The following is a 13,929-nucleotide window of genomic DNA, read 5'->3' as shown; positions in this document are numbered from 1 at the left end:
TAGATACGGTTATACATATACAAGGTCCTGCATCATGTAAGAATATAGTGGAGGGTCAGGTCATCATTTATTATTATATTTATCCCTCTCCAAATCTCAAAAAATAAGTCCTCCTTAGGAGGGAATAACAAATACAAAACTTTTCTTTTTTCATTCAACAGTTTCTAAAAGTAAAAGAACATGTTACAACAATAACATTCTTTCATTGAAATTAATTAAGCCTATAAATATTCAGTTTAAAGGGACTGTCGTCGTAATTTTACATGACCTTCATTTAAAGAGGCCCATAACCCATTTCAGAATATTACCCTTTAAACCTTATTATGTGTTATAATGTGTATGATGTAATTGTTTCTGTAGTAAGAATTCCGAAAGTTACTTTTACAGAGAAACTATTATATTTTGAATGTCTCTCTTCAATTGGAGGGTCACTAAAAATTTCGTCGCCAGTCCCTTTAATCAGCCTTTTTCTATTTAGGTTATTTCCTTGGATCGGAACGATATTGCTGAAGTGAAGTTTTCTGACTCTAGTATTCAAACCTTTGAGATAGATTCTCTTTGCAAAATATCAGAAGATCCTCTGGACTAAAATTTATTTTTTATTTTTATTTTTATCGCCGATTTGCTTAGATTTTGCACACAGTGTTGTTTAAAATTTTTGTTTCAGAAAGAATGGGTCGGCATAGGAGCAGGTCGGATAGTAGAGGTAGGTCAAGGATGTTGACCGACACCAGGGACAAGAATAGGAGCGTTCAAGGGGTTTCTAAGAGTATAGACAGGTATAAACGGAGGTGGGATGGAAAAGAGAAACAGCATTAAATGAAAGTCTTATAAAGTTACTATTTTAGTCATGAGAAAAAAGTGAATTATATCTAAAAAAGAAATTGCTATTTGGTGAATGTTAAAAATGAGGAGTGTCAACATTCATTAGATTAGAACAATGTCTGAGACATGCATGGACTGAAAGATGGAGCCTTAATTAAATCCAGTTGAAATTCTTTGTCTATTAATTTTTCGAAATGTATAATCTTACCAAAAGAAATCATTTCTCAACATGTAAATTCTGTTTAAGAGCTATCTAAAATGACCTGTAGGGTGACCCACAGGGGATGATACTCTAAAGACGACCGACCTCATATTTAAAATTCGGTGATAGTAATGGATCAAACCTCTGTAGAGTAAAAAAAATGGATGTTAGTTCCACATTTCTTGAAAATATATTTCGGTCTGGGTTGACCCTCGTCAGTTCTAACGATATAATAACCATCAAAATCGATTTTTAAAAAAATAATAAAACCCACAAAAAAATAAACTAACAAAAAAGATTATTAAAAAAATAAATAATTGGGCTGTCAAATGAACAAAAGGGAAATAGGATAGATTAAAGATAATTTGCAAATGACCACATATTATTGAAAAAAAGACGATAAATAATGTTACATAACTTTTGGACTTAATAAAGCTTTTTAAATGGCGTAATAAAGAAAGAAATGAGGTTTTGAACTACAGAAAACCATACAGAAAGAAAAACTAAGACTAAATAATTTCCATAAAGTCGTCTCTGTAGTCCTATTATTTGTGAGCAGCACTGTACATTGTACTTCCTCGTCAGTATTGACTAATTCATAAACTTAAGTTTATTAATAGAAATAAAATAAAAGAAAAAATCATTAATGCCGATTTTGTAAACAATAAAAGCATTTTTATAACATTGAAAGGTCCTTTTAATTATATGTTGCATGGAAAGGTTTTTTGTTAATCAATTTAGTAAGGTCATCTTGAGGTTGAAATGTGGTGGGTTGGACGTTCCTAAGACTCTGATTTGATATCGACTTAACATTAACAGGTATGGGAGAAATACAGACAAACGGTCAGATTCGCGGTCAAGGAACAGGCAACGGTCACGCGACCGGTCCCGAGATAAGAAGAAGACAAAGAAGAAGAAGAAACGAAGAACAAGATCTTCTTCTAGTGATGTAGCGACAGATACGGATTCAATCAGGTAATTCACCACCGAATTGCTATGTTAATGACCGAAAAATGTAAGATCTATATGAAACCACTTTCTTAACGGAAGTGAAGACGTTTTTCAAGTGATCCTTTATTTGAAGAGTGCTATGTTCTATTATCTTGATTTTAAACTTTTATTAAACAAAAAATTTACATATACATTTAGAACGTTGTTTGAAAACAAAACAAATTTGTTTAGAAAAATAATAAAAGATAAATGTTAAGATATCCTATTATCAGTGATACACATTTATCCTATTATAAAGCATTAGAAACAATGAGGAAGATATCGTCATTTTCTGTCTAGATAAGAGAATTTGCTCAAGTCACTGTAAAAAAGAAAACCCAATTTTCAATTTTCAGCCAGATAGATAAGGATATCTCACTCATCATTGATCATTTAAAGGGTACCATTGCGAATCGGAAATGTCACTAAATAGGACGGCTATTGAAATTTCGTCGATAGTGTTAAATTGTAGTCATCAACAACTAAAACTACATATTCAGTTCGAACGACTCTGCCGTGATGGTTGCAAAGATTGAGCTGAAGAAACTGAATGAAAAAGAGCGCTGGAAGCAAGAGAAAGCGCGCCGGAAGGCCATGGAAACACCGGAGGAAAAGCGCGCCCGCCGTTTGATGAAAAAACAGATCAAGTCTCTGCGCCGGAAGCAGACTGAAGGGTGGTCCGAGCAGATTAGTCAATATGATAATGATGATAATCCATTTGGAGACAGTACTCTTACACAACCTTTCAGGTTAGTTTAACATCTTCAGGGTGGCCAAAATGTACGGATTGTACGGATTGTACGGATTGATTTTTTTTAACCCTAAAATTGTACGGATTGTACGGATTTATTGTTTTTCGAAAATTGTACGGATTGTACGGATTTCTTCTGAAAATGTACGGATTTTTGTACGGATTGGTTCAAAAAAGTTTTGGCCACCCTGCATCTTTAACAAGAATCTTTACGGAATTTTATTTTTTTATTTTTAAATACTTCCGATAATTTTTCCATTTCAATCTAGGCATATGGAAAATGTCCATTTATTAAAAACTATTTTTAAAACTCGAAATCTCCTGGCTCTAGTTTTGATATACGCCAAAGTTGAGAAGCCAAAATTTATTGTTTACATATCAGAATGTTCGTCTTATGGATTTTTAAAAGAGGCGTTAAGATTGAAAACATGTAAGCTTCCACGCTGACATAAAATTACTTTAAGAAAACAAGTGTTTTATTGCAGGGCTAAATAATTTAAAGAAATGAATTTTGATGGGGAAAAGATAAAAACTAACCGAAAGAAAAATCCCATTTAAAAAGTACATAACTTCTGGTAGGCGGGGGGGTTATGATTTTTCAAGAAAATATACATCCCTGGTGCATTGTTTAGATGGGAGAAGAAGCTTGAGAAGGAAGGTCTGGGAGATCTGAAGGACGAGGAGCTGGACCAGCTCGCACAGACCAGAATTATGGAGCAGAAGATGGAGCTGGAGAAAGTGAAGAAGGCCAGGTTGGAGCGAGAGCGTGAGAAGCAGGAGAGGTTGGAGCTGGAGGAGCTGGAGAACAGGCAGAAGGAGACGGATAAGTTCTCCAAGTGGGCGAAGGATGAAGATCAGTTTCATTTAAAACAAGCACTTCTCCGTAGCTCTATCAGAATCAGGTTACCAAACATTTTCCATCCAATTTAGATATTAAACAGAAAACTGACAAGAAATTAAGAAATAACTAGAAAAGTGTTAAAAGAAAGGAACTTGTACATACAGGGCCGGGCCGGGGAGTCGAAATATTCTTTGGGATGAATAATCTGTGTCAAAGTACTTCTATAAAAGTACTGCTATAATTAGAAAAATACATTTGTTTTATGGTAACAGTTTTTCTGTTTAGTGATGGTCGCGCAAAACCTATAGATCTTCTAGCAAAGTATATAAGTGCAGAGGGAGAGGTAACAATCCGATTTATTTATATATACTATACATCTATCTATCTACTATCCAGATGAATATCTTTCTATCTATACAAATTCTCCTAATTTCTAACAGTCTAAGCTCCAGTTTAAGCCAACCCTGTTTTAAATATGCTAATGTATATCTATCTATCTACGTAAATCTATTAACGTGGCAAATTTTCTTTATATCTAGATACTTATCTACCTATTTATCTTATCGAATCATCCATCTATTTATCTATTTATCTATCCGTCTATTTATCAAATTATCTATCCATGTGATTATGTGATTATGTGAGATGAGATCTGCAAGAAGCCCTATCTATCTATCTATCAAGGTTGATACTGTAGAACGGATTATCTATCTATCTATCTATCTATCTATCTATTCTATCTATCTATTAAGGTGGATACTGTAGAAATGCATGAACCATACACATATCTCAACGGATTATCTATAACAGATTTAGAAGATCTACTAGAAGATATTCTGGTAAGTATCTCACTTATCAATTGGCATATTTGATGTTTTCCTTGAAACAAGTTTTTTCAAAAATGAATTCAATCTTAATGAAGATTGAAGCATCGCTTAAAATTACGTTTACCTTCCCTTTTATATAAAAAAGACTTGATTTCTGTTTTCACACTTTAGTAACTAAAATAGTAAAGAATTATCGTCTTTGTTTTTCTTTCCCTCCTGTCGTTAATAATTGGTATACCTAATGTATTAAGTATTCGGGTACATTTTCAGAAACCGTTAAGTAACAGATTACATAATCTGTATTTTATTTTATAAGATTATTCTACTGTTTATTGGTGGTATTTTTTTTTTTTGGGGGGGGGGGTTCCTCAAAATTGCGCTTTAATTGAAATAATTTGCAATTCGATTCCTTTTTTCTTCTCAAATCTTAACGAATCCACAATTCAGTTGTGACTTGAACCTACCTTCTGTCTGTAGGCGCCCAAAGAAATCCTTCATGATTTAGTATGATATGATATGATTTTTGGAATTTTTTACGAAGAATGTTATTGTTTAGGTTTACCAGAGGTTAGAGAAGGGAAACAACTGTGAATATTGGGAGGATATAACAATTATTGTTAAGGATGAACTTCATAAACTTAGAAAATTGGACAGTAGAACAGGTAGGGATAGAACTAGGGATAGAACTAGGGTAACAGGTAGGGATAGAACTAGTGTAGAACAGGTAGGGATAGAACTAGGGCAGAAAAGGTAGAGATAGAACTAGTTTAGAACAGGTAGGCATATAACTAGAGTGAAACAGGTAGGGATAGAACTAGTGTAGAATAGGTAGGGTAGGTAGGGATAAAACTAGGGCAGAACAGGTAGGGATGGAACTAGGGATAGAACTAGTGTAGAATAGGTAGGGATAGAACTAGTGTAGAACAGGTAGGGATAGAACTAGTGTAGAACAGGTAGGGATAGAACTAGCGTAGAACAGGTAGGGATAGAACTAGGGCAGAAATGGTAGAGATAGAACTAGTTTAGAACAGGTAGGCATATAACTAGAGTGAAACAGGTAGGGATAGAACTAGTGTAGAATAGGTAGGGTAGGTAGGGATAAAACTAGGGCAAAACAGGTAGGGATAGAACTAGTGTAGAACAGGTAGGGATAGAACTAGTGTAGAACAGGTAGGGATAGAACTAGGGCAGAATAGGTAGGGATAGAACTAGTGTAGAACAGGTAGGGATAGAACTAGTGTAGAACAGGTAGGGATAGAACTAGGTCAGAACAGGTAGGGATAGAAATAGTGTAGAACAGGTAGGGATAGAACTAGTGTAGAACAGAAAGGGATAGAACTAGGACAGAAGAGGTAGGGATAGAACTAGTGTAGTACAGGAGTAGGACATGTGCTTTGTGCGCGCAAGTGCAAATATGTAAATTCATAAAGAAGTACATCGCAAAGTGCAAGTTCAAAGTATGCAGAGTGCAAGTACTTAAGAAGCTAATGCACAAAGGAAAAATTTAAAGTTATGTATTTAAGTGCAATTGCAATTGCAAGTTTGTAACGCAAAGTTTAAGTTCTAAGTGAAAGTAGTCAAAGTCTAGATGAAATTGCATTTGCATTTGTTAATGGTAAATACAAAGCAAAGTCCAACTTTTAATTGCAGAGGCAAATTCATGTTCAAGGACAAGTGCACAATGCATAAAGACATTTAACAACAAGTTTCATACATATGAAAGTGAAAATACAAAGCTCCTTAAACCCAAATCTACTGTTAAGGAAGCCAATATGAGGCTGCTATTGAACGAAGAGAGGGTATAAACAAGGCAGTTCAGAATGATGTACAACATATATTTAAAGGTATCACATATATTTATCCTTTAGTTCTAATTTTGGTAGTTTCTATTAATTAAGCCCCCCCCCCTTCCTTCTGAAAAGTTTAACCTAGCTATCGTGACTATCCATCTTCAGATCCTCCCTTATCTTATCTTATCTTATCTTGTCTTATCTATCTTATCTTATCTTATCTTATCTATCTTATCTTATCTTATCTATCTTATCTTATCTTATCTATCTTAATTCTTAACCTAATGATAATATAACCTAAGAGGAGAGGGCGGTTTCCAATATTTGACGAAATTAATTGATTGATAGATTGATTCCAGGTAAAACTGTTGAGCAGTTGGAACAGCTTCAGAAGCAGATAGAGGTTAAACTGCAGGATCGAACTGAAGGTGTGGATATTGGGTACTGGGAGAGTTTAATCTCACAACTCAAGGTAATTGGCCATCACAACCTTTTTATTTATAAATGAAATTGATTAATGTAAAATTGTTATTTTATATTTATGCTAAATGTACTTCAGCTGCAAAAACAACACATTTTCAAAATTACATTTAAAGGTCTCCAGTTGTAATTTTAAGTGTCCCTTCACTTAAAAAAGGCCATGCCCGGTTCAAACTCCATGTTGAATTGAATTGAATTGAATTGAATTGAATTGAATTGAATTGAATTGAATTGAATTGAATTGAATTGAATTGAATTGAATTGAATTGAATTGAATTGAATTGAATTGAATTGAATTGAATTGAATTGAATTGAATTGAATTGAATTGAATTGAATTGAATTGAAGATAGCTTGAAAAGTGTAAAATTGAAAATTCAGGAAAAAAATAAACTGGGTACTTTTATGACTTGGATATTCCACTCTATGAATGAAGGGAACTTAAAAAGAAGTCTACAGTCTTTGTAGGTCAAAAAAAAATAAAAATTAATTTGTGAAATTGCAAATTGTTCGCAGGCGCACACTGCACGTGGTAGACTGCGTGACCGACATCAGCAGCTCCTGCGCTCTAAACTGGCGCAGCTAAAAGCAGAACAACTGGGGAAGAAGGTGGAGGATGTGAAGCCTGGTCCGAGTAGGATACAGGAGGAGGACAAGAAGGAAAGGGTGCCACGACATGTGTTTGCTTGTGTCATTTAATTTTACAATCGTCAATACTCAAATTTACTATTTTTATTATTTGCTGTCTGACTTTTTCTTATTTGTAAAGCTTAACACGTTTCTCCTAGCCGCAGCGATTAACCCCCTTTCCTTGCCGCAGTGATCGGCCCCCAGCCTGTCTTATCCGCGGTTGCCCTCTGGTTTGTCCCAGTAGCACTGCTCGGCTCGGTGTCCTAGACCTAGCATAAATGTCGTTGCGCCGTAGGAAAGTACAGCTGAAGAGGAGGAGGAGGACGAGGAGGACGAAGAAGGTATTGAGTATGAGGATGGTGAGAGCGAGGTTAAAGGAAGTATTACTGAGTACAATAGAGGATGTTACAGTCCTGATTACGCCAGGTAAATAGAATTTAATTAGATATTAAATGAGTTCTAGAAATTACTATTTCATGAAATATGAAATAAAAAAGTGACTTTTCAATAAAAAGGGATTACGAGGCATCATATTATGTTTGGCATGATCACTTTTCAAAATTAATAGATAAGTGTCTTGAGGACAAATTTATGTTAAATACAAATAATAATATATTACAGATTAATATATCCCTGCCTGTGATTTTAATAAACATAAACAATTCTGCAAATTGTTAAACTATTTTTAATTAGTTTGCATTTATTCATAAGGGCCGGGTTTTATTTGGTTTTAGACATAGAGAATAGAATATATAGAGAGGAATTAAAAGAATCTCTCGGTATGAATTTTTTCAGTCCCTTTCAGCCTGAAAGGGAGTTCAAAGTGTACAAATCATGTAAATGTTCACAAATTATATGCTGTAGAGTACATTAATACAGTATGTTCCCTAGACTATTCATTTCAATTTCGAAATTTTTAAAGCTGTTAAATAAACTATATAATGAATTAGGTGAATAAAAACATCATTTGATTTATAGTTATAACGGAAAATCATCGTTTGTAAAGTGGAAGGCATAGAGTCTAAGTGAAATGATCATTGGTCAATTATAAAACCAGCCTATTTCATAATTTGGTTTTCTTTTAACAATAATTTTAGATTTTCTATAAAATGATATTCCAGGGCCCAACAGGTTATATAGCATAAATATGTGAAGTACACCTGCAGTATGGAAACAGTACAACAAAATGGCCGTTTTACACTTTTTTTTAGTAAATTCCTCTCTATATATTCTATTCTCTATGGTTTTAGACCTGCTTCAGGCTTTTTACTTGTTAATAATTTAAATGTTTTATATGGTTTTAAATCTGATTCAGGCTTTTTACTTGTTAATAAAATAAATGTTTTATTTGGTTTTAAATCTGATTCAGGCCTTTTGTACTTGTAATAAAATAAATGTTTTAATTGGTATTAAATCTGATTCAGGCTTTTTGTACTTGTAATAAAATAAATGTTTTATTTGGTTTTAAATCTGATTCAGGCTTTTTGTACTTGTAATAAAATAAATGTTTTAATTGGTTTTAAATCTGCTTCAGGCTTTTTGTACTTGTAATAAAATAAATGTTTTATAAGAAAATTAAACTTTAATTTGATAAAAGGACAAAGTTTTTAATATTTCTATGAGTTTTGGTATTTCGTCGTCTTCCGTTAATTTTCACATATTAAATTTTACCTTGAGCGTGCAGCAATAAATTCACGAAATAAATGAATATTTTTAAGAAAGCTAAGGCTAAGGGGTCTTTATACTTTTTACTTTGAGCGTGCAGCAATAAATTCACAATTTTTCCCTTATATTTAAACCTAATTTTTGCAAAATGTGAAGACGACATTGGATTATATAAAGACGACAGAAACTAAAACAAAACTATTTCAGATTAGAGGATTTACCTCCTGGAACTGTTACCTTCCTTGAAGAGGAAGATGTTGCCAGGAGAAACTTTGATCAAGTTAAAGCCCAGCAGGGTGCTAAGGTAAACCATTTCCATATATTGGTTATATATTCATTTGACAGGCCCGAGCTAGGAATATTGGACCGGAAGGTCCAGGAAGCAAACCGTATTGTTGTGATGTACTGCACATAATATGTGTTTATAAGAAATTTAAAATTTCATCTCCTGTTCAGGTCCAAAGGGACTGAAAATATTCATAACATGGGAAATTCTTATTTTTCCTCTGTATTATATATTGGGTGGTTAAAAAATAAATATAAAGATTTCAGAGACGACTGTACAGAATTTATTCAGCCTTGTTTCTTGCATTCAGTGTTCCTGTAGCTGTACAATTGTTCCTTTCGTTACCAGATTATGGATATACAATAACAGTATCACGACTTTATTCAAAACAGAAAACTAAATTCAATCATCATCAGTCTCATCCTTTGTGGATAACCCTGTAATATTTGTATTTGTAAATTTTCTATTTGACTTTTATTAATATATTTATGTACAGGTGGAAAACGTGTTGACGGGTGAGGAGAGGGCTCTGGAGAGGGAGGCGAAGAAGGGGATGGGTGAGGATGAGGCAGTGTTTAGTGTTGAGAGTACACTGGATCAGAGTTATGAGTGGAGTGATAAATATAGACCTAGAAAACCAAGGTATTCATAATTATATATCCATATTCCATATATATCTTTTTATGAGAAAAGGATAAAAAGTTTTTAAAACTATTTTTAAACGTGCATGTTAATTTTTTTAGTCGCTATTAAATAAGTTTCCCGCCCCTGATGATCGTACTTTTTATTAAACATTTGTATTTAATATTTATCTGTTAAATAAAAGGAAAAAAATATCCTAGGAATTATTGAAATTTTTAACCAATCCTTAAAAATAGTAAATACTTTGATTTTTTTGCAAACTTCGCGTGAAAAACCCATTTTTATCATGTCATGCACCTATCCACAAACTTCTTTTTTTAGATACACTGCACTCCTATTTTAGATACTTTAACCGAGTGCATACTGGGTTCGAATGGAACAAGTACAATCAGACTCATTACGACTTCGACAATCCTCCGCCTAAGATTGTTCAAGGATACAAGTTCAATATCTTCTACCCAGATCTAATTGATAAATCAATCACACCAGAGTTCAGACTTATTCCAACAGGTATAGTAGGTGGATTAGGACAGGTCGGAACTTTTGATTTGTTAATCCGGCTCTTTATAAACCAATTACGGATTCGGTATTAACCTTTTGATAAACCCAAAATAATTTCTAAAAAAATTTCACATCTAATCTTCTCTCGGCTTCTACTTAGAACATTTGCCATAATACAAAAGACATTGGACATCAGGCAAAGGACATTGAACATCAGACAAACGACATTGAACACCTACAAAGGACATTGGACATCAGACAAACGACATTGAACGCCTACAAAGGACATTGAACATCAGACAAACGACATTGAACGCCTACAAAGGACATTGAACATCAGACAAACGACATTGAACGCCTACAAAGGACATTGAACATCAGACAAACGACATTGAACGCCTACAAAGGACATTGAACATCAGACAAACGACATTGAACATCAGGCAAAGGACATTGAACATCAGACAAACGACATTGAACACCTACAAAGGACATTGAACATCAGACAAACGACATTGAACACCTACAAAGGACATTGGACATTAGACTAAAGACATTAGACATATGTACGGTTTGATCAGCATTTCTTGAAATGTATTTTTGTTTTGTTTAGACGACGGGGATTTCTGTATTCTGAAGGTGACCTCTGGACCTCCTTACGAGGACATTGCTTTCAAGATCGTGAACCGAGAATGGGAATATGGTTACAAGAGAGGATTCAGATGCCAGTTCCATAATAATATCTTCCAACTCTGGTTCCATTTCAAGAGATACAGATACAGACGTTAAATCACGTAGAATTAGAATTCGGAAAAATATGAACATGTTTACAAATATACAGTTCTAACATGATTGTAATTTTATGTTCAGGGATCTTAATGAAATTGTACTTTTCAGATGATATGTTTAGACTATGTGATTCTTTTCAGGCAGAAAATATGATATAAATCTTGAATTGTTTTATGACAACATTATTTCCTTCTTTTTCAGTAATAACCTCTTAAATAAATTTTTTAAGGTGTTTATACTTTAATAAAGTTATTCTGAAAATTTTACGACGATGAAAGTGTAACACGAAAAAGAAGATCGCAAATGTTAATTTTACATTTTTTTTAGAATTTTTTTTTGAATTTGACTCTTCAGTCTTCAGTAAATAATAAAAAAATAGAAATATATTAGATAAAATCATATATTTGGTAAACTGAACAGTTTCTCCTTGGTGTTGAGATATGGAGTATCACTGTGGCCCTACTCAGGTTTGTTCTAAATAGGAATATCAAAATAAAAGGACTGTTCTATAATTCTATGAGACCATCAGTTTAAAGAGGTGCATGACAGATTAACAAGTAAACCCTTCAACTATTTATTATACAAAAAATGTGGGAGGTTTCTTCTTTTTTTATATTTAAAAGTGTTTAATTCTACCTTTTACCTCCATTGTTTCTGTTGCAGAATTTCGGATGTCAAATATATAGAGAAATTCCAATTGAAAATTATTAATTTTCATGAGTAAAAACATTGATATTTGATTCATTCTTGATCATGTAATACTTGTGAGCGTACTGCTGTAAATCGGACATGCCAGTCTGTAAACTAAGGGATACCTAGAATTACGACAAATATTTACAAATAAATATTCCAGTTAGTTCGCTAGTATTTTACTCCTGCGGATCCGGATCCTGGATCCGCCTGATGAAAAAGAATCAGTCAGCAAATATATTTCTTTTATTCTTTATATTTCATTAACTGAAGCAAACCCGAATGAGTCTAATCAAACCTTTATTAAAACTTGATTAAGAACTCCGTGATAGAATCATTTAATGTTTTCTAAAACTTTAAACGAAACAAAGGAAATTGGAAAAAACGATTTTTGAAAATAATTTGCCAATGGTAGTTTTCTTTACAAGAAATATCCTGTGAGACACAGGTCTATCCAATTTCTTAGTACAATAATGCTCAGTGATCACATTACACTGGGGAACAAAGATTTTGGTGCCAGAGATATTTCAATGGATTCTGTTACCTTTAGGGTTACTGATAACTATATGATAAATACCTTTTCTCAATCAGGTCAGAATTTTCAGCAATTTTGATTTATTGTCTTGTAAGTTTTGGCTTATCGAACGGGTATTCGTTTAAGAGAGAAATTGGCCATAACTCAGCCCACAGGCAAAATTTAAAAAAATCAAAGGCACTTTATTTTCTCAAAGTTTTAAAGTTGAAGAAATGAATGTGGCCTTATTTTTAAGATTTTTAGCCTACAGCCTGAGATATTACTATTTTCTGTTATTTTNTTTTCTTCAACTTTTAAAGTTGAAGAAATAAAAGTGCCCTTATTTTTTTATATTTTGTACACAGCTGAGTTATGGACAATTTCTAATGTTGATAAATCGCTCTCCAAACAACAAAATATATAAAGCTAAAATCAAAATTGCAAAAAAATCTGACCTGATTGAGCAAAACGGCGATTATTTTAGTTATCAGTGACCAAAGAGGTAATATAATCAGTTGAAATATTCTAGGCACCATAAAAAAAATTTCTTTTGTTCCCCAGTGTTATAATATTCAAATCAGTTCTTTATTAAAAAATCTGTAATTCACTTGTTCAACGAGAGGACCACATGATTGATTTTTATTTTTCATTATAGTTCCAATTTACAACGATTATTTATTATTTTATTTTCACTCAACTGCGCAATATTTCAAATATTATAAGCCGACCCGGCCCTGGTACCATGGGATGATAGACAAGTCGAATCTTTTAATGGTCTATCCAATTTCTAAGCTTAATAATGATCAGTGATCACACTATCATATTGAAATCACTTATTATTAAAAAATCTGTAATTCAATGTAATTCAACTAAACTAAAATCAACGATTGTTTATAATTAAAATTAGACTATTTTTGTTTCCCTTGAAAAAAAAAGAAAAAAATAGAAAAATATCGAAAGCCGACCCTTTGTCCCATGGGATTATAATGTCAATATTACGTCCCGCAAGTATAATGAATTAAGGTATGGGAGTTCCTCCGATGCATGGTGATTATGAGGCGCAACGGCATTGGCAGGAGATAACGGTCAATCTGCCACTCTCCGACTGGTATAATCAAACAAAGGTAATATTCAAAACATATTCAAACTTGGGCAATTGTATATACTCCTTTAACTTTTTGATATTTATTGATTTTAGATCTAAATTTGTTATTTACAAGCATTTTATGTTTTTTTTTCATCAAAATATTTTCTTCATGTCAGAATAGTTAAATGCATAAGTTTCTAAACAATGTTGGCCTCACTAAAGGGACTGTAGGCATAATTTTAAGGTGCTCTCCATTTGTAGAGTGGCATGCCCGATTCACACCAGTACTTTTCACTGATGAATAATGTGGGACAAATCTTCAGGGTGGCAAAAATGTACGGATTGTACGGATTGTTTTTTTTAACCCTAAAATTGTACGGATTGTACGGATTGTACAGATTTTCTGGAGAGAACCCCAAAA

General features: G+C 33.1%; 3 protein-coding genes across 6 annotated transcripts in view; all 3 read left to right on the top strand.

Moving 5' to 3' along the window:
* The window catches only part of LOC111707243 (uncharacterized), a 19,202-nt gene extending 18,532 nt beyond the window's left edge, over nt 1-670 (top strand). For both annotated transcript variants that reach the window (XM_023480307.1, XM_023480306.1), the window contains exon 29: nt 479-670. In XM_023480307.1, the coding sequence (XP_023336075.1) occupies nt 479-589 (111 nt within the window). In that variant the 3' untranslated portion in view covers nt 590-670. The remainder of the gene's footprint in view (nt 1-478) is intronic.
* LOC111707244 (cactin-like) lies at nt 643-11,326 on the top strand. Of its 2 annotated transcripts, none has more exons than XM_023480308.1 (15): nt 643-779; nt 1,847-2,002; nt 2,518-2,766; nt 3,401-3,670; nt 3,895-3,952; nt 4,362-4,448; nt 4,993-5,098; nt 6,200-6,280; nt 6,586-6,698; nt 7,221-7,370; nt 7,630-7,760; nt 9,207-9,303; nt 9,782-9,927; nt 10,271-10,437; nt 11,042-11,326. In XM_023480308.1, exons 1-15 carry the CDS (start codon nt 673-675, stop codon nt 11,215-11,217), a joined length of 2,094 nt encoding a protein of 697 aa, XP_023336076.1. In that variant the 5' UTR covers nt 643-672; the 3' UTR covers nt 11,218-11,326. The 2 variants fall into 2 exon arrangements, with proteins under 2 accessions (XP_023336076.1, XP_023336077.1); XM_023480309.1 differs by having other exon boundaries at nt 644-779; nt 7,221-7,364.
* LOC111707245 (probable dolichyl pyrophosphate Man9GlcNAc2 alpha-1,3-glucosyltransferase) overlaps nt 11,314-13,929 on the top strand; it is a 12,838-nt gene continuing 10,222 nt past the window's right edge. For both annotated transcript variants that reach the window (XM_023480310.1, XM_023480311.1), the window contains exons 1-3: nt 11,314-11,357; nt 11,638-11,684; nt 13,445-13,545. In XM_023480310.1, coding sequence (XP_023336078.1) covers nt 11,326-11,357; nt 11,638-11,684; nt 13,445-13,545 — 180 coding nt within the window. In that variant the 5' untranslated portion in view covers nt 11,314-11,325. The remainder of the gene's footprint in view (nt 11,358-11,637; nt 11,685-13,444; nt 13,546-13,929) is intronic.

This window comes from Eurytemora carolleeae, unplaced genomic scaffold (genome assembly GCF_000591075.1).
Source record: "Eurytemora carolleeae unplaced genomic scaffold, Eaff_2.0 scaffold728, whole genome shotgun sequence".
NCBI lineage: Eukaryota > Metazoa > Arthropoda > Copepoda > Calanoida > Temoridae > Eurytemora > Eurytemora carolleeae.
The sequence above is the reverse complement of the archived record's forward strand: the minus strand, read 5'-3'. Positions and strand labels throughout refer to the sequence as shown.